We start from the raw sequence: 26704 nt of genomic DNA, 5'->3' as shown, positions 1-26704 counted from the left end.
ACAAAGGATGGTGGTGGTAGTATGTGTTTGTATATGTGTTTTTGCATATGTAATATGTATGATATGGTACACATGTGATGTATACACATGCATATGCAAATGTGCACATATGGGCATGCATGGAGGCCAGAGGAGAATGACAGGTGTCCTTACTCTGTCATCTACATAGCGTTCTGAGAAGGAATCTTTCTCTGAATGGGGAGCTGTGGTTTTTGTGAGCTCCAGTGATTCTCAGGGGATGGTTCCCCACAAGACCGAGGTTACATACATACATGACCACCCCCATTTGTTTAGGTGGGTGCTGGGGACTCAAACTCAGGTGGGTCAGACCCTCATGCTTAAGGCAAACATTCTTACCCACTGAGCCATTTTCCCAATCCCAATGTTTTTTTGAAACAGAGTGTTGCTGTATAGCTAAAATTGACCTGGAACTCCCTATATAGTCCAGTCTAGCCTTGAACTCATGATCCTCCCATTTCTGCCTTCCTGGGTGCTAGGATTACAGATGTGCACCACCACCAAGTGATGTTTTTATTTAGAGAAAAATGATTAAAAAATTAACTCAAAGGTTTAGTAGATATAATATTACCTATAATGATTTAAAGGAGGCAAGAAAAGAAAATTCTTCTAGGTTCCAGATCCAAATAAATTATTTTAACTTCAAAAAAGAAAAAAGATGCCCGCTAATCTATTGACTGTCTTGCCACAGGTGGACATCCTGCTGGCTGGTTGAAGGAATCCAACAAAACATAGCCTTCCAAAGACCAGCTAATCCATGCCTGCATCACCTTTTCACCCCCGACCTGCCCTCTCATGGCCAGGGAAGCCTTGCAGTCAGAAAAGCACACACCACCCTCTCGTGCCCCGTCAGGAATGGGTGGACAGCCCAAGCTCACAAACTTATGTAAGAGATGTTCATAGCTAGCTTGTCAGTAAATCAGTCCTGACTTTGTTGGGTTCTGGAAACATCAGGAAGATACCTGGAAATATGCAGGAGCGAATGGATATACAAGGGTCTTCCTCCTGCCACAAACACACACAACTGCTGGACAAAAGACAGAAAACACACTTCTACAAACATGTAGCTGGGTATAGAAAAATTGCCTAAATATCAGAAAAGGGAAGAAAAGAGAAAAAAGAGAACGGTAGGCAGGAGCCAGTGTGTGGTGAGCTGTTGGGGTGCTGGGCTGAGGCATGAGCTGCAGAGACAGAGGCCGAGGCTTGCAATCCCGTGCATAGGATCTTTTGTGCTGGTGGGAAGTGGGGCATGGAAAAGCACCCCTGCATGTAGCTAGGGGCTCTGAAGGACTGCTTTGTTCATGGATGAGCAAACCCGACAGCAGTCATCGGAGGACATGAGAAAGAGGCACATCCTCCAATGTTTCTGGTGTCTTCATGAGGTGGGCCACAAGCCATTGCAAGCACAGCGACAGACAGAGTCCTGGTGCAAGCTCGCTGTGCTGTGGGAGGCCCCAGGTTGAGGGATGATGTCAAAACTAAGGGAAAAGGAAAACAAGGTCACTTTGGGAAGGTACCATTCATTCCTTGTGCCTTTTTTTTGTTTTTAAGAAAAAAAAGATAAGCCTGCTGAAGATGGGATAAACCACCCAAACCAAGGAAGAAGCAAATGACAGGGGAAGAGCAGTTAAAGGGAAAGGAAAAGAGGTTCCTGGGGCCCTAAGATGATGGAGTTATCGGAGCAAGGACCAGGAAGGTGGCTCAGCGGAGAAGGCGCTTGCCATGTAAATGCAAGAATTTAAATTTGGATCACTGGCCATGTTTAAAATTATTAAAGAGATCAGGCAGCAGATAAAGGGATAGATCAGTGCATAAAGAAAACGAATTCTCTTCAAAGGAGAATTCAGCAGTGATGAAACCTGACCAGGTAGGGCACAGTCGATGGACATCAGAGAAAAGACCAGGCAGTGGTGGGTCAGCCCAGGACAGGGACAGCACCAGATACACCAGGGGGTCAGGGAGGGCAAGCCACCCAGCTTTCCCCCAAGGAGAGGCCAGTGGGCTGGATGTGAATTCACCGGGCGCTACAAGCTGGAAAGGAAGGGGACAGCACATGTGGAAATCTGTGTGACCCAGAGTGGCATAGTCACTATGGTCCGAGTCTGATGTGGGCCTGTGCTTCTCTGACTGATGAAAAGATCCCCCTAAAGAGACAAACTCCTATAAGGAACAGTCATCTTCATATCTGCCTCTCCCACCCAAGCTATGCGTTTCTTCAGAGTAGAGATGGTCCTTTACCAGCTTTCTCCTCTCCTCCGTACCACTGCCCTCCCACGGCCTCTCCTCTTGCCACATGGTCCTCATCTTAGCCCAGTAAGGAATTTTCACTCTAGGGTCTTTCACAAGCTGACATCTATCAGACACAGGCAGGGCCCTGAGTTAAAGCAAACCTAAGCTGTCTGACATGAAGGCCCCACGCTATGGAGGGGTCGCAGCAGCCTGAAACCCCAGTCATATCTTGGGACCGGACCAGCAGGGGGGCTCCTGCCCCCATTCTCAGGGGTTGCAGTTAGCCAGGATCCTCTCCGCCCCATTCTTGGGAGTAGCAGTGAGCCTGGACCTCCAGACAAAACCTTAGTCCCCGAGATCGGCAGGAAGTAAGGCCACTCCCTCTCCAAGCACGGGACACCTGGATAATCAGATAAGACTTAGGCTTTGCCCATAACCCTGTGGCCTCGGCCAGTTGCCTTGGAAACTCCTTATGTGGTATCAGCCAGCACCTTTGCACAGCCCCACCCCTGCCATTGCCTAGGTGCTGGAATGAATGTCCCCATTTTAGGCACAGGGTAACAACCTTTAAACCCACCAATGCCCTTAGGATCCTCTTTCTGCCTTCAACTGCTTATAAGCCCATTTCCCTGACAATAAACTGAGAGCTGTTCACCGAAACAGACTCCCAGGAATGATTGTTTCTCTCGTCCCGGATGCACAACCTCGGTCTCCAGGGTTGCCTGGGACGCCTTCGGGGGAACCGCGGCCGGGCCTGGAGGACCCAGGAACCCACAGACATCAATCACCACGTAACATGATTTTCCATCTATGCTTTTCTTTTGGGCTTTTAGTGGTCGCTTCTCAGGGAGACCTTCTTTGACCCTCTTTACCTACAACAGGACTTCCATGACTTTCATTTATTTATTTGTTTCTTTGTTTGTTTATCTGAGGTAGGGTCTCACTGTAGCCCAGGCTGACCTGGAAATCACTATGTAGTCGGAGGTTGGTCTCAAACTTACAGTGATCCTCCTATTTGCCTCCTGAGCACTGAGATGAAATGCATGCACCACCACACTGGACTCTTCCCGGGCTTTCAATTCTTTGTATATCCCCACCACATAATTATTTCTTTAATTTCCCAATTTGCAATATTTAACAATTATTTATAACTCTTCCTATCTTTTTTGTGGTCCTGTGGATTGAACCCAGGGCGGTACACCTGCTAGGTAAGTGCTCCACCACTGAATTGCACCCTTAGCTCTCTTCCTTTCTTTAGGTTGTTTTCTTTGCCTCTGTGAGAATGGAGACTCCTGAAGGAACTGGGCTAATGAGCATCATCTTAGGTCATTGCCCAGCAGAGAACCAGACACTTTGTCAAAGTACCCATGCTGATGCTCAAGTCGGTGTGGTGGGAAGTGTTTTCAAGGCAATGAGTGTGCAAAAGCTCTCTTTGCACTCCCATTTCTAGCAGGTGTGGTCTTCCATTCCTCTTCCTCCTAGTGCCATGAGCATCCTGCCCTCTACTCTCTGCCCATTAACGTCATCACTGCAAATGCCTCTGCTGTAACTTTTCATTCACTTTCTTGGGGTCTTGCAGTTACAGTAACATTAAGGTTTGTTATCCCCCTGTGATCTGCCAGGCTACTTCTAGCTCCAGATTCCTTTTCCTTGAAAGTCATTCTATTTTTTGATTGACATGTATTCACTGTACACATTCACATGGCTCAGCACTGTATTTTAACACGTGCAGACACTGTGCCCATCAAACCCAGATTCCCTTTTCCCCTCCGCCTTTCCCAACCTGTGCTTATCACTGGTCTGCATTGTTTTTTTAAAAAATATTTTATTTATTTATTTATTGATGAGAAAGAGGGAAAGAGAGAGAAAGGGGGGGGGGAGAGAGAGAGAGAGCGAGAGAGAGAGAGAGAGAGAGAGAGAGAGCGCATGCTAGAACCTCCGGCCACTGCAAACAAACTCCAGATGCATGTGGTACCTTGTGCATCTGGCTAACATGGGTACTGTGGAATTGAAACTGGGTCCTTAAGTTTCACAGGCAAGCACTTTAACCACTAAGCCTTCTCTCCAGCCCTGGATTGGTTTTTAATCTTTCACTTATAAGAGAACATGTAGCTGTTACCTTCTCATTCCTGGGACAAAACACCTGACCAGAAGCAGCTTACGGAAAGAAAGGATCTATTTTGTCTTACAGTTTTGAGGGGAAGTTTCATCTTAGCAAGGAAAGCATGCCACAACAGACAGACATGAGTGTGTGTATGTGTGTGTGTGTGTGTGTGTGTGTGTGTGTGTGTGTGTGTGTAGGGGCAGCAATCATGTCTTGTCACACAATGGGAAGGAAGTTAGCTAGCACTTGCAAGTGGGCTGGACCATAGTTCAAGGCCAGCCCCCAGTGACAAACATTCTCAAACACTTGAGGCCAAGGGGAACATTTTACAATAAAATCACCACTGTGCTGTACCAGCCTTATGGTATAGCTTATTATATACTCAACACCCTGTCCTTCACTTCCACCCAGAACCACATCTCTCATCCTGAGCAAAAACCAACTCAGAACAGACTAAAGACCTAAAAGCAGGATGCAAAAATATGAAAGTACTAGAAGAAAACAGGGGAAACCCTTTAAGACATGGGTATAGGCAATGATTTCCTTTTGAACATGACCCCTAAAGTACAGGAAGCAAAAGCAAAATAGACAAATGGATTACATCAAACGAAAATGCTGCGTAGCAAAGGGAGCGCTCAACGGAGCAGAGGGGTGACCTGGAGAGTGGGAGAGAACCGTCACTGCCTATTCATCTGACAGAAGTAATATCCAGAATACCGAAGGACTCACAAAACGGCACAACAACAAAATAACACCAAATAATCCAATTTAAAAATGGGCAAACGATCTGAAGAACTTCTTAAAAGATGAAGCACACATGGCCGTCAGATAGCTCAGTGTTTCCAATTCCCAGGATCTAGCGTCACCAGGAAGCATTTTCCTGTCTTCTCCCAAGAGGGGGGTACATCCTGCTCTCCCCTCTCCCTGCCCGTTAACACCTCTGTTGTAATCTTTCATTCATTTTCTTGGGGCCTTGCAGCTATAGTAACATTAAAGTTTATACTCAATCGTATTGTAATTTTCCATTGCTAATAGGATTGTTTATTTGTGTTTGAAATCCATTAGCATAAAATTCATATCCAGCAATACCTATTGTGGTTTTTAATGCCCTTGAAACTGGCCGTGAGCTATGAGTCCACTGTAAGGAAAAGCATAAAACCATTGTTTGTGGGGAACGATGGCTGATTATTTTCATCATAGCTGGAGTGGGGTTCTTTGACAGGATATGAGGCACTGAAGGCTGAGAGTTTGCGGGACTTCTCAACCAAGTCCTCAGTTAGTCAGACGACAGAGCTCAGTCCGAGAGGGATGCCTAGGTTAGCTCCTTTTTTGACTTACGGAAGAATGTAAACTGTGTGCTTTCAGGGGACAATACTGAAGACCATGAATCACTTAGAACTGAGGGGAGCCTTACATTTCTGGACCAAACTGGTTTGGAGGGCACTGGGGGATGTAGTGCTGCTGGTAGAGGCTCCATTTGGCGTCGGTGAGAGGCATTTTCCTGCAGGGCGGTGCCATGGAGCAAGACGGGGCACAGGTGGGCTGTCGCTTGTGCATTCTCAAGGGGCCTGTGCTGTGAAATTCATAGCATTGCCATTTTGAAATGCTTACCAAGTTTGGAAGAAGAGGTCCCATTTCTGAGGGGCTCCTACAAACCGTGCATTTTTCTTTTATTATTATTGTAACAGCATATTTCATATGGACACATCATGTGTTGGTGCCCTCTTTTTCCTTGTCCCTGTCCCCATTCTGTTGGGGTCCTTCCTCCGTGGGGCTGCAAGTGTTCCCAAGGAGGTCATCAAACCATACATTTGAGTTCTCTGTATAGACTTTGAAGCCAGACAGACTTGGGCTTAGGTTCTGTGGTTGTCCATGACTAACGTGCCTTTTCCCTATCTGCAGAACTTGGATAATAATATGCACCTGTCAGCCTTTGATGTGAGGGAGCTCAGAATATACCTCTAAAACGCAGAGGCCTGAGAGGTGGTGATAGACACATAGACTCCTTCCCAAGGGCAGTTCCTGTAATTAAGCACAGCAGCATGACTGTCCATCAGGGGCATTAGCCAGCTGGGCTGGGCAGAGACCCTGTCACAAACAGTTGGCTAAGACCACACCAAACACAAAACACTTCCTGAAAAGGGCATTCTATGGCTGTGGTCCCATCCCGCCCATGAGTTGTCAATCTTTTTTTATCATTTGTGTGTGTGTGTGTGTGTGTGTGTGTGTGTGTGTGTGTGTGTGTCTACTTTCCAGAAATCTCTCAAGAAAACCAACAAATGAAGCTGGCATTTTGATGAACATGTCCTTTACCTTAATACCATTTACTTGCAAATTTCAGCATTTCTTTGGAACAAATGGTTTGTACCATCCTGTTCTTCAGAGCTAGACAAGTGTGTGGGTTACAATTGTATGATTTTGGGAACCAGAAATGTAGGCTCTCAGGATTCCAGATGGGGGGCTCCTCCCAAAGGCTGCCAGACAGACCAGCAACTCTATGGAGTGAGTGCTCCTGGACTGGCTATTGCGTGGAGTGATGTCATCTGTGCGCATGGCAGTCAGGGTCAGAACAACAGTACGGGTCATCGGCTGACCATGAGATGAACACTGTGTAATGTGAAGATCTGTTCAAGGGCTAGAGGTGTGGCTCAGTGGACAAAGTGGACTGGCTGGGCAAGCATGTTGAGCTGAGCTCAGGTCCCCACGTAAAACTGGCTGTCTTAGCATGCGTCTGTAGTCTCAGTTCTCCTGCTATGAGATGGTAGGCACAGGCAGGAAAACTATGGGAGCTTGCAGGCCAGCCAGCCTGGCCTTTACAGTGCTAAACAAGAGACCCTGCCACAAATAAGGTGAGATGTGAGGACCCGTATTCAGGGCTGTCCTCGGGCCTCCACACTCAAGATTTGGAATTTCCTTTGGTATTTTCCTAAGTGGAAAAAAATGACACTAATCTCGGGTTCAGTGCAGTTACAGCTCTACGTGAACCACTCTTCATGTATAAACAGATCCTGCAGACACAGGAGAAACGTACTTGACCTGGTTAAGGAGTATGATGGTCCACAGACGATCTGGGTAGATTAAGACGCCTGCTTTCTTCATCTGAAGCCTGTGATTCTTTAGGCCATGAGTGTACTTGATTATTTTAACTTTAGTATAACACTCCTTCTGTGTGTCGCATGGAGACATCATGTTAGATGCAGAGGACAGAAACACAAAGGGTCAGAGCCAGACATGATGGCTAGCATAGTTGATAAGATCCAGGAATTTCTTTCTAACATTTCTATTCATTTCTTTGAAAGAGAAGCAGAGAGAGGCAGCAGAGAAAGCAAGAGGAGTGTGCCCGGGCCAGAGCCTGCTGCCGCTGCAATGAACTCCAGACACCTGAGCCATCTTGTACGTCTGGCTTTACATGGGTACTGGGGAATCAAACCCAGGCCGTTCTGTTTTGCAAGGAAGCACCTTTAACTATGAGCCTTCTTTCCAACCCTGGGGATTTCTTTCTGATATGGGTTTGGGATGCACTGTGGCATATTTGTGCCTGTGCTTGTATGCATGTGCAGAATGATAATTTTCAAAAAAAGCTATTCAAACTTCTTTCCCAAAAAGAAGACTTTAAATCAAATTAATAAGAAACACAAGCTCATTCATTTAAAAAAAAAATTCTAGTCCAAAAGAATTCCTTGGGGGATCATGGAAGGAGATCAGGGTGACTTCTGTTGCATTTAGCTCAGTGAAGCTTACGGGCAGCTGTAAGTCCAGATGGCAGGGTCACAGATACACTGGGGTCTAAGTGGTGCACCCCTTGGACTGCTCAGTCCTCTCAGCACATGCCCATCATGACATGTGGGGCACAGTGTCTGGGCATGGGACATAGGAGCACGTGACCTTTCTGTGACCCGTGTTGTGAAATGACGCCTCCAGCAGAGTTTGATGCTTCCTTGTTCAGAATATCTGGAGGTCAGCGAAATACGGCTGCCCGTGCAGCTCCCCAGCCACAGGGCTTCTGGGGGAGTGACAGCTAAAGCCACGCTGTCACCGCTCCACCGCCAACCACCACAGAAACATGTCACTCTTCTTCTAAGACCTTTATAAGGCTTCGTTGTGCTGTGAACTGGATCAGGCTTTAAAAAAAAATTATGGGTGGGGGAAAGAGTGAAAGAGAGAATTGGCGCACCAGGACCTCCAGTCACTGCAACTGGACTGGAGATGCATGTGCCACCTTGCGCACATGCGTCACCCTGTGTGTCTGGCTTACATGGAATCTGGGTAGCTGAACATGGGTCCTTAGGCTTCACAGACAAGTGCCTTAACCACTAAGCCATCTCTCTAGCCCTGGATCAGGCTTTTAATGTATTTTTTTTAATGCAGGAGTGTGGATTCATGTGCACATGCCTCTGAGTGGAGGTCAGAGGTCAGCCTTGGGTGTCATTCTCAAGTACACCACTCACCTTTTTACAAAATGTTTTTGTTTATTTTTATTTATTTATTTGACAGCGACAGAGAAAGAGAGAGAGAAAGAGAGAGAGAGAGAGAGAGAGAGAGAGAGAGAGGGAGAGAATGGACGTGCCAAGGCTTCCAGCCACTGCAAATGAACTCCAGACGCATGCGCCCCTTGTGCATCTGGCTAATGTGGGTCCTGGGGAATAGACCCTTGAACAAGGGTCCTCAGGCTTCACAGACAAGCTGAGCTCACCAATCAGACTAGGCCAATTAGTCAGCGGGCCTTAAGGATCTCCCTGTCTCTGCCTCTCCAGCCCTGGGATTATAGCTGTGTAGCACCGTGCCTCGCTTTAATAAGAATGTGGGTTCTGGGTAACTGAACTCAGGTCTCCATGCTTGTAAGGCAAACACTTTACTGATTGGATTGAGCTCTCTTCTCAGCCCTGGATCTGGCCTCTCATGAGGAACAGGACACTGTCAGCCAAACAAACTGACAAGTATTGCGGGTCTCTCCTGTCATCTTCCTCAGCGATATGACAGAGCTCCCGGGCACGTGACATGGAACACACAGGCTACTTCCATCCATGGCGATGATGACGCGTGACCAGCAAATTTATCAGGTGCCTCAAGACTCAGTGGCATAAAAGCGTGTGCCAACACAGAGTGTTTGTTTTCTAAAGTGGCCATTTGGCTTAGATAGCTTGAGTATTAATGCCATCCCCAAGGACTACAGCCAGTGACCATAAGTCACTCTTTTCACTCTCAGGAGGCCAGAGACATGGCACCGCAACCATGGCCCCAGCAGCAGCATCTAGCTTGCAGAAGTTACAGAACACACAAATTCAGTCAGGGAAACTCCGAAACAGAATCCCCAACTCAGAAAACAGGTTTTCTCCCAGCACATCAGGAGACAAGCTTCAAGCTCTTGGAAAATAAACCTCAGGGATGCTTTGGAGATTTTTATTCTTACCTGTTGTCGAATTTCTTCCTCCATTTTCACTGGTGAGCCCAATTCTGCAACCTGCTTGACGCCCTCGCTGGCGTATCCTCCATACTCCCACAGCACGTAGTTCTTCGAGTGGGATCCACCGATGATCGCAGACCAGTGATTGGCTCGGCCTGGAAGTCAATTGGGATGTATCAGCATGGCTGTAACTGAAACAAAAGCCCCTCTCTCTCTTTCCTGGTGCTGGGATTGAACCCAGGGCCTTGTGCATGCTAGGCAAGTGCTCTACCACTTAGCTATATCCCTAGTCCAACATAAGCCTCTTAGATGATGGGAAGGAGGGGAACTGGACAAAGAATTGGCCTCATTAAGCTGATTAAGCACCTGCTCTATTTTGAGCCCAACACCGCTCAGTGACCAGACAGAATCTCAACCCCCCCATTACCAGAGGCAGACAGGTGAGCAGCAGATGCCCAGAGAAGACATGAAGGGATGCCTTCTGCCTATGGAGTTCTCCAAGAAAGGGACAGTTGAGAGAATCCAATTGCTATTCAGAGTTTTTTTTCCCCCCTAAGGCAAAATGGAGAGGAAAGGCTATTTCTGGCAGGCTCGGAAACATTAAATAACATTGTGCATTGTGCTTGGAGAGCCAGCCATTCCACATCGCTGTGTCACAAACTGTCAGGGGAGAGGTGGGAAGTGACCCAGGGAAGGTGGGAAGGAGCCTGCTTCTGAGCGGCCTTGCTCTCGATGCTTCAGGAGTTGGGATGCCATCGGGAAATATTTGAAAGCCAGTGAAGGGTTTGGAGCAAGAGAGTGACATGACTGCACTTGAATTTGAGATAAATCACCCAGGCAGCAGTGCAAAGAACGCACCGGAAGGCTGCAGTGGAGAGCTGGGGAGGTGACAGAGAGCAAAACGTCACCTGGGTGAGGAATGCCAGCAGGCAGTGCCCAGGGCTTTCCGTGGCTATCTTCAACATATGTCCCAGTGTAAGAGGCAGGCAGGCCAGCCGCATTTAAGGGATGGGGGCAGACATGCCAGATATGTGGAGGTGACTCGTCACAGTCGTTTGGTGATGGCCACGAGGGATGGTGGCAGTGTGGGACGCGGGAGATGGTTGAAGCACTGCACAGCAGGAGGAAACTGTAAGTCCTGAACAGAACCAGTCCAGAATCTGATTGGAGGGTTTCACCAAGTCCCCAGGAATTAAGTGAGCGGGAGTAATATTCATCATTGGCACTGCAGGGGACTTGTGTTTACATGCAAAGAATATAGACGCATCTGTAGTTATTACTGACGCAGTTCCATGCAGTTCATCATAGGATTGGCTCAACCCTCACTCATTCTTTGGTTCATTTTGACGGAGTTTCAAGCTAAAGAACAATTCTAGTTACGATGAAAGGGAAAATTCAAATTAGGTAAACTCAAATGACATTTTTGGTTCATACCCTGTGGCTCAGGGAAGGAAAATCCCTTCACTCCATTTCACCATCTACAGAAAAGATGGATTCTGAACAGAACCAGGCTCTTGTGGCCCAGACCACAACAAAACACTCATGCACAAAACCAGGCTGCGGCCTTCTGGCCTGCTGAAGCAGTTATGCTTTACTTTAGGCAAATGACACTGCCATGTGGGTTTACTCAACTGCTTAGTATTTCCTGTTTATCAGAGAAACACAAACTCCATGTTTATCCCTTATATCCTGAGGGAAGAGAGATGGGGATGCTGCTAACTCATTTCCAGGGTGAGGAGAACGTTTTAGCTGTTAAGCTAAGAGCACACTTGCGAAGGGCAAGGATCCGTTGCCTTTTGGGACCTTTGACTCAAGGTGTGAATTCAGGGGGTCCGCTTCCCCGTCTTGCTCCCTGGACTGTTCCACCAACAAGCCCCCAGTGCTCAGGCCGGTCCTACCCACCAGTTCTGACAGTGTGTCTCCACTGACCTGGTTGGCTCTGCAAGCTCTTATTACTCCATAATTGACTCAGAAACTTCTCAAGACTGCTCTAAGCTGACCTAACGTCTGGCCCCTTTCTCCCCATAGCACAAGACACATTCACCATGACTGTTACCCCACTAGACTCTAAACTCCCAAAGGGACTCTGCCCCCAGCCCTGGGCCTGACATCCTGCAAGTGCACAGTTCAGGTCTGCAGAAAGATTTCCTCCAGTCACTCAAGTGGGAAGGTGGGGTTTACGTGCTTGAAGTGCACTGATTGGATTCAACATGACAAAATTCAAGGTCAGTCCATCAGAGTGCCTGACACTGACTCAGTGAAAGGAGTCAGCCGTGTCCCTCCACACTGTTAAAAAGAGAGGAGAGAGAGAGAGAGAGAGAGAGAGAGAGAGAGAGAGAGAGAGGGAGAGATTAGTCTTCCAGTCAGAAGAGAGGGTTTTAAGATTCAGCATAACCACTTACTAGCTATAGAAACACTGTTTTTTTTTTAATTATTTATTTATTTGAGAGCGACAGACACAGAGAGAAAGACAGATAGAGGGAGAGAGAGAGAATGGGCGCGCCAGGGCTTCCAGCCTCTGCAAACGAACTCCAGACGCGTGTGCCCCCTTGTGCATCTGGCTAACGTGGGATCTGGGGAACTGAGCCTCGAACCGGGGTCCTTAGGCTTCACAGGCAAGCGCTCAACCGCTAAGCCATCTCTCCAGCCCAGAAACACTGTTTATTTCTCTGAGTTTCAGCTCCCTCTTAACGGTTCAGGGCTAATCATGTCTACCTTATTGACCTGTTGTGAGAGTTAAATGATTTAATAAATGAGATGATGTATATGAACTCATTACTGGCACAGAATAGACACTCATTAAGAAGTCTGGTTTCCTCCTTCCATGGTCAGAGGCTTCAAAAATGTGCAAGCAGTAAAACCTGCCCTTAGTTCAGCATAACGATAACTGTGTATATGTGGAGTGGGATGGAAAGGGAAGGGAAGGAACACCATTCCTGGGGGATCAGAAGTTGGGCCCAGATGGGTCTTTCGAGTTTATCCCTTAAGCTTCCATTAGTTACGTGCCAAACACAGTGGCAGGTCATGGACAGGAAGAGGAATAGGACATGGCATTTGCCCCAAGGGACACAGTCTGGGTGGGAGAAACAGATGGATAAGCAGATGAGCTAGAATCCAGCCCGCTGGGGTTATTATCAAAGAACAAAGAGCGCAGGGGCGAAGGAGCCAACTCCTCTTTCCCTGAATCCAACGAGTCTCACGTGCGGTCCTCCAGGGTGGAACTGCCTTCCTGCTTCTGACTCTCTCGAGCAGAATTTCATTTTAGCAGCGCAACTTTCTGGCCAATGCAATTATTAGTTTCCTACAATGACTTTGCAACATAGCACATTTATCCAAATTTAGCACACTTAATGTCATGAGCTCAATAACAGATCGGTGCAAGGTACTCAGAGAGGAGGAGGATGAGACTACATGCTCCCTGGAGGAGGGGCAAGCACCGATGGAGAAACAATTGCCAACATTACATTTGGCACAGATGGCAGGTAAGCAAGAGCAGTCAGTTGGGTACAAACAGAGACATGGTCACTCTCAAAGACAGAAGGCTGTGACAACAAATCAGTCATCCAACCTCTTACAGCCTCTGTTTCCTTTGTATTATTGATTTACTACTTATTTTTCTGGTGCTGAGGGTCAAACCCAGGGCTGTATGTACTGTCATCAAGTGCCCTACAACTGAGACGCATTCCTAGCCCCTTTCCTTCACAAACACGGATAATAGTCATGAGCCTGCACTGTCTCCCAGAGTTGTGCAAATTAATTGGGCTGGTTTTGAAAAGAATAACAAGAGGTGACAAGCATGGTACAGAGGGGCTAGGAGATGGCTCAGTGGTTAAGGGGCTTGCATGCATTGTCTAAGGACCTGGGTTTGATTCCCCAGCAACCACGTAAAGCCAGCTGCACAAAGTGGCACGTGCATCTGGAGTTTGCAACGGCTGGAGGCCCTGGCATGCCCATTCTTTCTCTCTGCCTGTTCCTCTATTTAAACAAACAAACAAACAAAAAATTAAATAAAGTAAAAGAATGGTACAAAACAAAGTCATCAGCAGCATTTCAGACAGAAAGCATCATGGGAATTCGCAAGAGAAATCCAACAAAAGCAGAAGAGAAGGCAGTGTGTGCACTGAAGGAGCTCCCAGAGTCTAGGAGCAGTGGAAGAGTGGAGGAAAGCAGGCTGAGTGGGAAGGCAGACGGGACTAGAGATAAGGGGATCAGGAACCTATCGCTTGCCTGAATGCAGCTTTCCTGTGTGCAATACTCACCACGACCGTATTCTCATGTTCCATACGAGGAAACTGAGGCCCACAGGCCTTAAGGAACCTGCTCAAGCACACAGACCTAAGGCGGGGCAAGGTTGGGCTTTGAACCCTGGGTCCATTTGACTCAAGAATACTTGCTCTTTCCCCTGCAGGGCACTGTGTGGTCAGGGGTTGGAAGGGACCATTGAATGGACTGCAGTGTTAGAAGACAAGGAGACAAGATGGGTCGGAAAATCGGGACCAGTTGTGGAGAGTGCTGTGTCCCTGCGGCCAATGGCATGAGAAAAGGGGAAACATGATGGAAGATTCCTCCTGGGGAGAATGATATAACAAGGTAATATGTATTGAACATTTGCTACATCTCAGGCTCTGTGCTGAAGACTGGACTCACATTATTTCACTGGCCACTCAAACAAAAAAGCTCTTTAAAGGAATCATGTGTGTATGGGAGGGTGTGCGCTCCGGTGTGCATCTGGAGGTCAGAAGACAGCTCTGGGTACTGGTCCTCTTTCCCACCTTGTTTTTGAGACAGGGTCGCTGTTGTCTTTTAGCTTCTGGAAAGGTCATTCTAGCTGTTCTGTGAATTTCAGGATGCTACTGGCTCCACCTCCTATTACATGGGCAGGTTGGGATTACAGACGCATGTGCCAGTTTGTGTTTAGATTGATGTGGGTGCTGGGGTCGAACTCTGGTTGGCATGCTTACAGAGCAAGTGCCTCTGTAAACGTTGAGCAACCTTCCCAGCACCTACAAAGCTCTTTTTGATACAGATGGGTGGTTATGGTTTTAATTTGAAATGTTCACCACAGCGTCGTGTGTTTAAACAGCTGTTTCCCTGCTGGTAGTGCTGTTTGAGGGTTATGTAGGAGGCGGGAGATGGGGTCTGGCTGGCATAGGCGAGTCACTTTCAAGGTTATAGCCTAGTCCTTCCCCTGGTTTCATTATTTTTCTCTTTCTTTCTTTTATTTTTTTTCAAGGTAAGGTCTTATTCTAGCCCTGGCTGACCTACGTAGTCTTAGGGAGGCGATCCTCCTACCTCTGCCTCCTGAGTGGTGGGATTAAAGGCGTGTGCCACCACGCCCGGCCAACCTCTGGTCTTATTTTTGGCATATCAAGATGTGCCTAGGTTATGGACAGATCTGCCATTCCTTCTGTGCCGCCATAGGCAGCTCCTTCTGAAAGCGTGAGCCAAAATCAAGCCTTCTTACCTTAAGTCTATTCTGGAAGGTATTTTGTCACAGTGACAAGAAAAGTTAACTAATAGAAGGTGCTATCATAATTCTTACTTTCACATAAGGAAATTTGGACTTTGTGAGTCTAAGATCATAGAAGCAGATGGTTAAAGATGCTGAGATTCAAAGTTGGTCCTGTCTCGTGCAGGGGCCTGTTCCTTGCTAATGTGTTCTACTGTATATGGGGCAAGACACACCCAGTGGCAGGAAGAAACAGAGTTCAAAGGTGAGGAGGCCAACTAGGAGGCCCTCAACATTCCTTGCATGAATCATATAGAGTCTAACTTAGGACAGTGTCAGAGGAAATAGAGACAAGGGGTCAAATCTGCACCAATGAGACAGAAGACTGGGGGCTTGAGATGTGGCTCAGCAATAGAGCACTTGTCTAGCATGGGAGAGGTCCTAGGGTCTGTCCCAGTGCTTCAAGAAGAAGAGGATGAGCAGGATGAAGAGGAAGAAGAGGAGAAGGAGAAGAGGTGATAAACTGGGGAGGCAATTTGGTGAATTAGTTAAGACTCTGTGTTTTGAGATGAGATCATGAGCATTCAGTAACTTTCTAAACAGAACATCTCAGTCCCCACCTCAACTTCTTCATCTGTATATAGAGAAAACCAGAGTCCTAATGCCATTCTAAGGCCGAGGCCCATGTCATAATGATTAGTGGCTGGCACATAAAATGCAGCAGTAAGTTAAATAGCTATAGCAAAATTAAATCTAAACAGGGCAGATAAAACCTAAGTTAGCTTAGGAGGCCCAATAACCAAAGGACATCTGACTGGGTGACTGGGGGCGCTTTGACTTAGAGGTAGAGGTAGAGGTGGCAGGAATGTCAGCTGGGAGATCCTGATTCTGGAACATATCTGAATCTGGAACAATCTAAATGGGTTCAGTGGCCTGGGGCCAGCAGAGTGAGATGGCTAATAGACCTAGTTTATATCAGGGCCCACCATCCCCTGGGAGATAAAGAAGGAGAGAGAAATAAGATGTCAGTATTGAGAGGTTTGGGGGAAAGTGGTAGGATTCATGTTTGTGACTTCCTTGAATGAATAATCAAGAAGGCCACCTCTGGGGGCTCTGATGAAACACAAGGGCCTCCGTGCCAGATGGCAGAGAAGCAAACAGCATCACTGATCTCTTCATCTTGCTTCATAAGGGGCACAGCTTCTTGGTTTAGCATATCCCTCCCTCACTGGTTCCAGCAATGCTCGAGTGGCCTATTCATATCTGGACCTAGACATATTCCCAACAGCTTTGATGAAGCTTCCATGGCAGAGGCAGGGAGGAAACTGGTAGGAAAAAATGATTAGACATGTGAATTTGAGACGCCAAGGGTCATCCGAGTGCATTTGTCTAAAAAGCCACACTTTGACTACATGGCACAGGGACACCCTTCTGCCATCATTTCTGTTGTCTGTGGCGCTAAATTTCCAGTGTCTCACATAGACGCTTAAAAGGCCAGCACTCACCAAAGAGGCATGGGCCTGGGGTTTGAAGAAGCACTTTGCAAAGCAGGTGGATTATTTGAAGCAATCTGCCGATAGGGACTGTGATGGTCCATTGGATGGGCCAACTGGAATGGGCTATGGGAGGCCAAATGTTTTTCGGGGTGTGACCGTGAGGGTGTAGATGAGGCTAACATTTGAACTGGAAAGTAAAATGAAACAGATTTCTCTCCCTGAGGGGGGCCCCCCTCCTCAGGTGAAGACTGAACACAAAGGCTGGCTCTCGCTTGAGTAAGAGGGGGATCCCCCTTGCTGACGTGCTTCAAGCTGGGACATCATCCCCCCCCATGCCTCTGGACTCAAGCTGCATTACTGACCCTTCCTGGGTTGTGAGTAGAGGAAGGGCTTGTCCCTCAGAACTACGCAAATCAGCAGGCTGTCAGACCTGCAGACCAACATTGTCTTGCCTCGGGCTCCAGCTTGCTAAGTGCTATCTGTTTGCAGCCTTTCGCTCTCCATATTTGGGCAAGCCAGTTCCTTATAACGAATCTCTTTGTGTATGCGAGAGCATGCCCTGATTCTCTTTCTTTGGAGAACGCTGACTAATGCAGCAGGTGTTCAGTGACTGCCCAGATTTCCTGGCCAGTCTCTGTAAAGTCCTCTGCCAAAACTAGTCCTGCGAACCATTCATTTTCTTGAAATCCATTCACAGCGATTCAAAGGAGAATGCCCTAAGCCTCAGTGATAATATTACTGCAGCATCAGCCCCATCCTCAGGACTCAGCAAATCTTGGTTCTGTGCTGTTGTTGGGCCCTTATGAGATTCGCTTCAATAGCCATACCAACCAAAGACCTCCGATCTTGCAGTTCCATCCTCTCTTCCCCATTGTACCCCCTTACAGGGGACCTTGTCACTTAAATCTTTCCAAGACCAAGGCCAACCCATGCATAGGCTCCTTCCTCCCTTGTACAATGTGGCCAGTCACCAACAGAAATATTTTTAAATCTCTCCTTATTATTTTAAACAACGGTTTTCGTACGAACACACCGTGTGTTGGCGCCCCCTTTTCCCTCGTCCCTGCCGCCCTTCCACCGGGCACTGCTGCCCCCACCACGCACCAACCAGCAGAAACGGGTTGCGCAGCTGCCAGTTCTCGTCTTACGCGTTGTCTTGGACCTCAGCGCCCCTGGCCGTGTCATTCGCGCCCTCCGCGCAGAGCAGCGTCTGTCTAGAGCCTTGTCCAGGGCCTTGCACTTGGCTGTGGAACTTGGCTTCTGTGAGTTCGCCCCGGTGCTGCCCAGGACATAGCTTGGACCTGTCCTCAAGCTCCTGCTTCTCTTGGCTGCTTCCGGGACTCCCCCTGACCAAGCCACTGGGCTCCTCGGGACCCTGTCCCAGTATGGCAAAAACCTGCATGAGGACGCCTGTCAATCATGCCGGAAATGCCTCCGTTCTCCATCTTTCGTGAATTCTTCACTCAGCTGTCATTTTTTTTCTTCTCTAAGATCTCAAGAGACATCCCCTTTTCATTCCTGACACTTAAGAAACATAACATTTTCTGTCTCCTCTGAGGCCTCCTTAAGTCACTCAGTGGATATGTACTTGGCTTGCGCTATGCATTAGACCAAGGAACGTCAGGCTACAGCTGTGGAGAGCAAGGACAGACATTTGAGGCTGATTTCTGACCTCCATGCTCGGGCTGCGGCACAAGCACCCCCACAAACACGCACTCACACATCGCAAGTACCTCTCTCCCCCTAGAAAAGAACCTGGGTCTGTGGCAGCAGAGGAGCAGGGGACATGAGCAGCTTAGACATCCCCTTAAACCTTTGAGCAAATTAAGTAGCATGTGTGCCACGTGAGTCGCCACATGAGGGACAAGAGCTACTGGGGAAGAGGAGAACAGCAGAAATTTCAGGGGTTGCAGAACGCTGGGGACACAGCTCTAAGCCAGACATAATAGAAGGGCTTCACAATCTAAAGGCCACCTAGACTTACCTTAACCAGTTAGAAAATGAGCCTTAGAAGGGAATCACATTCACCAGAAAATAATCATTGTGCAAACACAAGCTCCATATTCTTAAAAAAACAAATTATTTACTTATTTGCAAGGAGAGAGTAAGAGAATGAATGGGCATGCCAGAGACTCCAGCTACTGCAAACGAACTCCAGGTGCATGTGCCACTTTGTGCATCTGGCTTAACATGGGTATACTGGGGAATCAAACCTGGATCATTAGGCTTTGCAGGCAAGTACCTTAACTACTGAGCCATCTCTCCAGCCCCGTATTCTTTAAATAAAGACAAAAAGTCTAAATACTCAATAATGCAAGCTTTAATATGGCCATTATGCAATAAAAAGTGGACCGATATGTGTGGAAGCAAGGAACTACGGCCTAAGGCATGGGGAAAAAACAGCCAACGGAAAGACCACCTCAGATAACTGATATGCTGGCATTAACGTGCCAGGGCTGCAGAAACAGCCATCATCAGTAAGCTCAAGGATTTAAAGAAAAGATGGACATGATGAATAAACAGATGGGAAATCTTGGCAGAGAATAGAAACCGTTTTTAAAAAGCCCACATGGAAATTCTAGAGCTGAAAAATATAATATCTGTATTTGGACACAGCAAAGGAAAATATCAGTAAACTGAAAGATAGGGTGACATAAACACAATTCAAAGTGAAGTAAAGAAGGACAAAAGGCTAGAAAAAAAAGATGAACCTGAGTCCTGTGGAATAAAAATAAGTGGCTTAAATGGAGGCCCAGCAGGACAGAATAGAGCACTTGGCTTAGAAACATAGTTAAATAAACTGTGCTTGAAATTCTCCAAATATGATGAAAAATATCAACCTACAAACACAAGAAGCTCACTACCCCCCCAAAAAGATAAAAGTAAAGAAAATAACACCTAAAACCTAAATGAAAACGAAATAAAATGAAAATAAGGAGAGAGAATGACATCCAAGTACTTCATAATCTGACACAGAAAACAATCTTAGAAGCGATAAAAGACCCATTAGGGTTAGTGAGACAGAGACTGTCTGCTGGCTTCAAAAACAAGGCAAGCCAGCAGACAACAAAATGACACACTCAAAAATTTGAAAGAAACAAAACCCATCAACTTAGAATCCTATTATCTTATAAAAATATTCAACAATGAGGGCAAAATAAAGTATTTTTTGAAAAATGGAAGCAGAGTGAATTTATTACCAGCACATCTGCAGTATATGAAATATTAAAGGCAGTTCTCCAGGCCGAAGGGAAATGAAAACAGATGGCAACTCCTATCTGCATGAAGCAATGGAGAGTTCTGGAAATGGTAAATTTGTGGGAAAGGGCACCTCTCGTTTCTTGTCCCTGAAGAGCTTGTCCCTCTCTAAGTAGAGAGGTTCAAGTTGCTTGCCCTGGGTGAAAAAACACCTCCACCAATGCTCTCTCCCCACAAGAGCCATCTTTTGTCTTTCTTTCTTGCACAAGAGCCATCTTTTGTCTTCCAGGCTTTTCAGCTCGCAGTCCCCTCTTCTTTCTCCTGCATTCTTTTCTCAGTCTGAACTTCCAAACTCCCCCTCCAAGCTCTGCTCTTCCAAAGCTTTAAAAGTTTGACTCTATTGTTGCAGTAAGACAATTGCTGGGACAATCAGAAGAAAATCACTCCCTGCCTTCTGTAGTCCCCATTTTAAAATAAAGCACACGATAAATACTGTAATATTCACCCTTTTAAATGTAGCCTAGCAGATTTTGACCAGTGCATGCAATCATGCAGCTACTGCCATAATCAAGAGATTGAGTAGTTCTTTTACCCTTCTGCAATCAACCCCATGCCCGCCGTTCTCAGCCAGGCAGCCTCTGACCCATTCTTTCTTCTTTGTTTTGTCTTTTGCAGGCTTTAAGGGGATCCATTTGGTAGGTAGCAGTTTAAGTCTGACTGTTAGTACAGTGCATTTGAGATTCATCCATGTGATATCTTTTATTTTTTTTTTTCAAGTCTTAAAAGAGAAGGGGGACATCCTACTGGCTTAAAGCCACCAACATAGCCTGGCGTGGTGGCACACACCTTTAATCCTAGCATCTGGGAGGCAGAGAGAGGAGGATCGTCATGAGATCGAGGCCACCTTGAGACTACATAGCTAATTCCAAGTCAGCCTGGGCTTGAGTGAGACCCTACCTTGAAAGAAACTAAAGAAAAAAAAAAAAAAAAGAGCCACCAGCACATTCTTGTTGCCACAATTCACCAGTGTAATCTTGAACAAGCAATGTCATCTAGTCAGTTTTACTTTCTGTGAAATGGGCATAATAGCAGTACCAACTTCTGAGGTTGTTCTGGGTTTATGGAAGGGAATCCATGTAAAATAGGAGGCACAGTTCTTGCTACATAAAAAATCCAGAGATTGCCCAGTGGTTAAGACACTTGCCTGCAGAGCCTAATGATCTAGGGTCGATTCCCCAGTACCCTTGTAAAGTTAGATGCACAGGGCAGAACATGCCTCTGGAATCTGGAGTTTGTTTGTAGCAGCTGCAGGCCCTGGCACACCCATATTCTTTCAATCTCTCTCTTCTTCCTTCCCTCCTTGAAAATAACTGGTGTGGTGGCTTTGAATGTAACGTTCCCATGACGTCAGGTGTTTGTGATGATGTTCTCTACACAGACCTCACCTAGTGCAGTGTTTGGGGGTGGAGCCGTGCTGAAGGAAGTGTGTCACCAGGCAAACCTTGGGGTCGAATCCAACCCTAACGTGTATTCTAAGAACTTGAACTCTGGCTATTCTCATGGTCTCTCTGCTACAGATGTACGATGAAGTGAGCCAGCTTCTTCTGCCGTGATGAAACATCCCCTGGGTTCTGTAGGCCTGAAATGAATCCTTTCCTCCCATAAACTGCTTCTGGTATAGTGTTTGCACCATCAACAAGAACCTAACTGCAAAAACTGGAAAACTAATATTTTCTTTCTCTAGGGAAGTAGGGCTTGGGGACAAACTGAGACATAAACAGCCTGTCTGACTGGGAATGGTAGGGCCTTAGGGCACAGTCACACTTTTTAAAAAATTGTTTATTTTTATTTATTTATTTGAGAGCAACAGAGAGAGAGAAAAAGAGGTAGATAGATAGAGAGAGAATGGGCATGCCAGGGCCTCCAGCAACTGCAAACAAACTCCAGATGTGTGTGCCCCTTGTGCATCTGGCTAACGTGGGTTCTGGGGAATCGAGCCTTGAACCAGGGTCCTCAGGCTTCACAGGCAAGCACTTAACTGCTAAGCCATCTCTCCAGCCCAGTCACACTTTTTTTTTTCAAGGTAGGGTCTCACTCTAACCCAGACTGACTTGGAATTCACTACGTAGTCTCAGGGTGGCCTCGAATTCATGGTGATCTTCCTACCTCTGCCTCCCGAGTGCTGGGATTAAAGGACAGTCACATTTTTTTTTTAAAGATTTTATTATTTATTTATTTATTAGAGATAGAGAAAGACAGAGAGAGAATGGGCACATTAGGGTCTCCAGCCACTGCAAATGGACTCCAGATGCATGTGCCCCCTTGTGCATCTGGCTAACATGGGACCTGGGGAACCGAGCCTCGAACCGGGGTCCTTAGGCTTCACAGGCAAGCGCTTAACCGCTAAGCCATCCCTCCAGCCCCACAGTCACAGTTGTTGAGAGGTATAGGTGGTGTAGTTTAGGGTGGAGGCAGAAGTCAGCCCTGGGGGTGCCACACCCTGCTGGGCAAAAGGAGCAGGTGGTAGGACGATGACGGACGGATGAGCTGGGCCCGCAGACAGACAGCAGGACTCTGTGTGTGTGTGTGGGCACATGCATGTGGGGACCAGAGGACAACCTCAGGCGCAGTCCCTCAGGTTCTATCCATCTTTTTATTCAGACAGGGTCTCTCACTGGCCTAGGACTTGCCACATAGGCTAAACTTGCTGGGCAGTGAACCCCAGGAATCTGCCTGTCCCCCTAACTTCAGGCACACACCACCACGGCTGCCTTTGTTTTCTTCTCACGGGTTCTGGGAATTGAACTCAGGTTCTCGTGCTCATGAGGAAAGTACTTTTCCACCTGAGTTTCCGCTCCAGTTTGCACCCTTGACTCATGCAGCGCTCACTGTTTAGGCTCCAACTTCGTGGGGCACATGGCAGACATCTCCGCGAGCTGGGAATCCAGGCCGGGGCAGGGCTGGGGGCTCTTGAACAGCTGCCTGCTTGGCTGGGCCTAGTGGCACCAGCTGTACGTTTCTTAGGAAACTACTTGTAAGAAGATTGCAAGTTCAAGGCCTGCCAGGGCTACAGAGTCAAATTCAGGGTCAGCCTGGGCAAATTAGCGAGCCCCTATCTCAAAAATCAAACCTCAAAAGAAGTCTGGGATGGCTGTTGTGGTTCAAGCGGGCAGACAATTATCGCAAAGGCTGAGCTAGGAGGATCATGAGTTCGAGGCCACCTTGGGCTACAGCTTTACATGAAATTGCCAAAAATAAAATTAAAATTAAAAAATAATAAAATAAGGAATAAAATGAAATGAGATTGCTCAATGGTAGAACGTTTGCTTACCATATGCATGGCCCTACATTCAATTCCAGTATCACAAGAGTACAAATAAACAAAAAAATTTAAAACCACCACAACAAAAAGTTTCCTAACGGGCATATGAATTGCTCTGGGGAACTGTAAAAAAAAAAAAAAAAAAAAATAGCTACTATAGTCATTAACTTTTCTCTGTGCTTTATATGTTAAAGTTCAGAAATCTGAAGTGGCATGGCCACCAGCCAGTGCAAACAGAAGGCTCTGCCCTCCATGGTCCAGGGCGGGATCCACTGGCCAGATGTGATCATTGAACACTTAAAATGTTGCCGGTGTGACTGAAGGGTTGCATTTGTTTTTACTTTATATTAATTTTAGGTAGTCATGCTTGTCTAGTGGCCATAATTGGGCACCACAACCCTAAATTTCTCAGTACCTCCTGATACTGTTAATAATAGGGGCCAAAGTGACCTTGGGACGACTCAGAAGGTATCATGGTGATGGAAAGAAATGACCGCAGTGCTCAGTACTGCAATATCTGTATCACACCTTCCAAGGCTCAGGGTCTAATGCGAAAGAGGTGGCAGAAAGAATGTAAGAGCCAAAGGAAGGGCAGGACTCCATACAACATGCTCCCTCCAGGCACAAAATGGCCTGGTTATCCATGGCCTCCTAGTGCCTGATACTACCTGCATAAGACCATCATAAGAGGAGGAAAAGATCAAGACATCAAAAGTAAAAGAGACACTGATTAAGATGGGGAGGGGTTATGATGGAGAGTGGAGTTTCAAAGGGATAAATGGGGGGAGGGAGGGTATCACCATGGGGTATTTTTTATAATCATGGAAGTTGTTAATAAAAAAAATTTAAAAAATAATAATAGGGCCAAGTGTGTTAGTGGCCCCTTCTGGGAGGTAGGTTACACTCTATAGGGGGTTGGGGCACCTCACAGTTCTGCCTCCGAGGAGTGTGTGCCTGGCCTGTGATCTCTGTTCAGGCGTGGTGAACCCGCACCCTTGGTCTGCTTCTGATTTCAGGAGCAACGACGGAAAGCAGGTGTGAGCACACGGCATGTCCCAGAGTCCACTTCCTGGCAGTGTTCGGGGTGCCTCCCACGCACTGGGGGCTTCCCGGCACGCGTCTGGGAGACAGTCAGTGCTCTGAAAAGGCTCCCAGCTGCTGGGGGTGGCTGGAGGTGCTAGAAGAAAGTCCTGGAAGGTGGCCAGCCCTCGACCCCATCCTGGACACTGGCCTCCAGTGACCTCGTCCCTGTGTGCTGGGGATGACTGCCTTCTTTCCCTCCGCACTCCTCCATGCTCGCTTCCTCTGCCGACTTCTGGATCCAGTCTTGTAGTCTTCGCCTCGGGCTCTTCTTTCGGGAGACCCCGAGCTGGGACATGCATGGCTCGCCCAGTTACCTTCCTGTGCCTGGGCTCACTAACTGTGTTGCTCAGACAGCGATGAGCTCAGAATGGTCCTTCCCATCAGATTACACGATCCTTCATCCTCCCTCCACCCAAAGCCAGGCAGGCTGTCTCCACTGTCACCATCATCCGTCAACAGCAACACCGTCTTGTCTTCATCGTCACAGCCATTCCCACTCGCGGAGCAGGCTCCTTGCGCCACACTCCTCACAGGCACTTGCTAGGGCGCGCCTGTTCCCACCGTGTTACTGGAAGGGCAGTCGTTATCAGTCCCACGTAATGGGCGAGGGCACCGAAGTGCTCGTGGGTGACAGGGCTGAGATTTGACTCCAGACGACCAAACTCCAGACTCTGTCATTTCTGCTCCACCAACGTCCCCCCCCACACTTTGAGCTAAGTCTGGAGCTGGCTCAGAGGTCATGCTGAAGTCAGTCATGGATGTCACCACAATTGTTCTTGGGGTGCGGATCACAGGAGGGGAAGCAGGACAGAGCCTATACAGCTCCCCAGGAACATGTGGGGCATTGGTTTCCGGTGTTCACAATTTCAGCTCTGTTCAGATTCACCCTTCTCAGCCCACTTTTTATGGACCTCTGACTTGATTGAGTAGATATTATTAGAGCCTAGCTAGTCACCTGATTCTCATTTCAGAGGCAAAGAACATAATTTTAGGCACTCCCGGCTCTCATCCCTGCTGCTACTCTAGAAAGTGAGTAAAGGTTTAGTGTGCATTGACAAGTAACACTGGGATTATATTTCTAGAAAGGGAAACTTTATTTAAAAGTGTCCTTCCAGCTGGAATTTTCCACATAAACATGGTTATATATGGCAGAGAGGTTGGACTCCTGGACAGCTCCCAACTGTTTAATCCACCGCTAACACCTGCGGTTAAAGCCCCATGGAAGGAACAGAAGGATTTTAGATGACAAATTCTAGCAATATTTTAGCAATATTTACTTTTAAAAGTCTAAGAGATCTTGTGTTTAAATGTTTTGTTGGGGCAAAAAATAACTTTGCTTGGTTGTTCAGAGTGTAACACCACCATCAAAAAAAAAGGAAAGACTGGGCTGGAGAGATGGCTTAGTGGTCAAGCACTTGCCTGTGAAGCCTAAGGACCCCGGTTCGAGGCTCGGTTCCCCAGGTCCCATGTTAGCCAGATGCACAAGGGGGCGCACGCGTCTGGAGTTCGTTTGCAGAGGCTGGAAGCCCTGGCGCGCCCATTCTCTCTCTCCCATCTGTCTTTCTCTCTGTGTCTGTCGCTCTCAAATAAATAAATAATTTAAAAAAAAAAAAAGGAAAGACTGGGCTGGAGAGATGGCTTAGCGGTTAAGTGCTTGCCTGTGAAGCCTAAGAACCCCGGTTCGAGGCTCGGTTCCCCAGGTCCCACGTTAGCCAGATGCACAAGGGGCGCAGGCGTCTGGAGTTCGTTTGCAGAGGCTGGAAGCCCTGGCGCGCCCATTCTCGCTCTCTCCCTCTATCTGTCTTTCTCTCTGTGTCTGTCGCTCTCAAATAAATAAATAAATAATTTAAAAAAAAAAAGGAAAGACTTCGCTCACCCTACCCATACGTCTTCCAGGCTTGAATCACCTTGACTCTCAGTAAGCTCTGTGCAGAAGTGGAGCAATGTTTTCCTGTGAAAAGCTGTTTTATCAGGAGAAAGAAGCAGCGAGGACTAGGAACGGCGAGTGTCTGTGGGGACCAGGTGCTCGCTAACCATTGTCCATGTCACTTCCTGATCTCAAGGAAACGGGCTCAGACAGGGACTGTAACTTGCCAGGAAACACATGGCCAGTGAGCGGCTCAAACAGGATTTGGCTCAAGATAGGTTTATCTTGGGGAAAGCTTTCTGTTCTGCTGATGAGAGAAAGGCTAGAGGTTCTGGCTAAAGTTGCTACGATAACACTAGGACTAAAATCTCTATCTACGACAAATGAGGAGTCAGAGTGGGTTTTTAAAAATCTATCAAAAATTAAAGATAAAAATGAAGACAGAAGCCAAATCTCATTCATGACTACTACTGCGCTTCTACCGTCCCCTCTTCTGTCCTTTTGTTTTCTCTCTGTGTCTGTGTGTGTGTGTGT

The 26704-nt window shown here is 47.2% G+C and overlaps 1 protein-coding gene across 1 annotated transcript in view; it reads right to left on the bottom strand.

Annotated features, from left to right (window-relative positions):
* The window catches only part of Spon1 (spondin 1), a 342604-nt gene that overhangs the window by 129069 nt on the left and 186831 nt on the right, over positions 1–26704 (bottom strand). The window contains exon 6 of the mRNA XM_004650848.2: positions 9762–9910. Within this exon, the coding sequence (XP_004650905.1) occupies positions 9762–9910 (149 nt within the window). The remainder of the gene's footprint in view (positions 1–9761; positions 9911–26704) is intronic.

Source organism: Jaculus jaculus, chromosome 3 (genome assembly GCF_020740685.1).
Source record: "Jaculus jaculus isolate mJacJac1 chromosome 3, mJacJac1.mat.Y.cur, whole genome shotgun sequence".
NCBI classification, from domain to species: Eukaryota; Metazoa; Chordata; class Mammalia; order Rodentia; family Dipodidae; genus Jaculus; species Jaculus jaculus.
The sequence above is the reverse complement of the archived record's forward strand: the minus strand, read 5'-3'. Positions and strand labels throughout refer to the sequence as shown.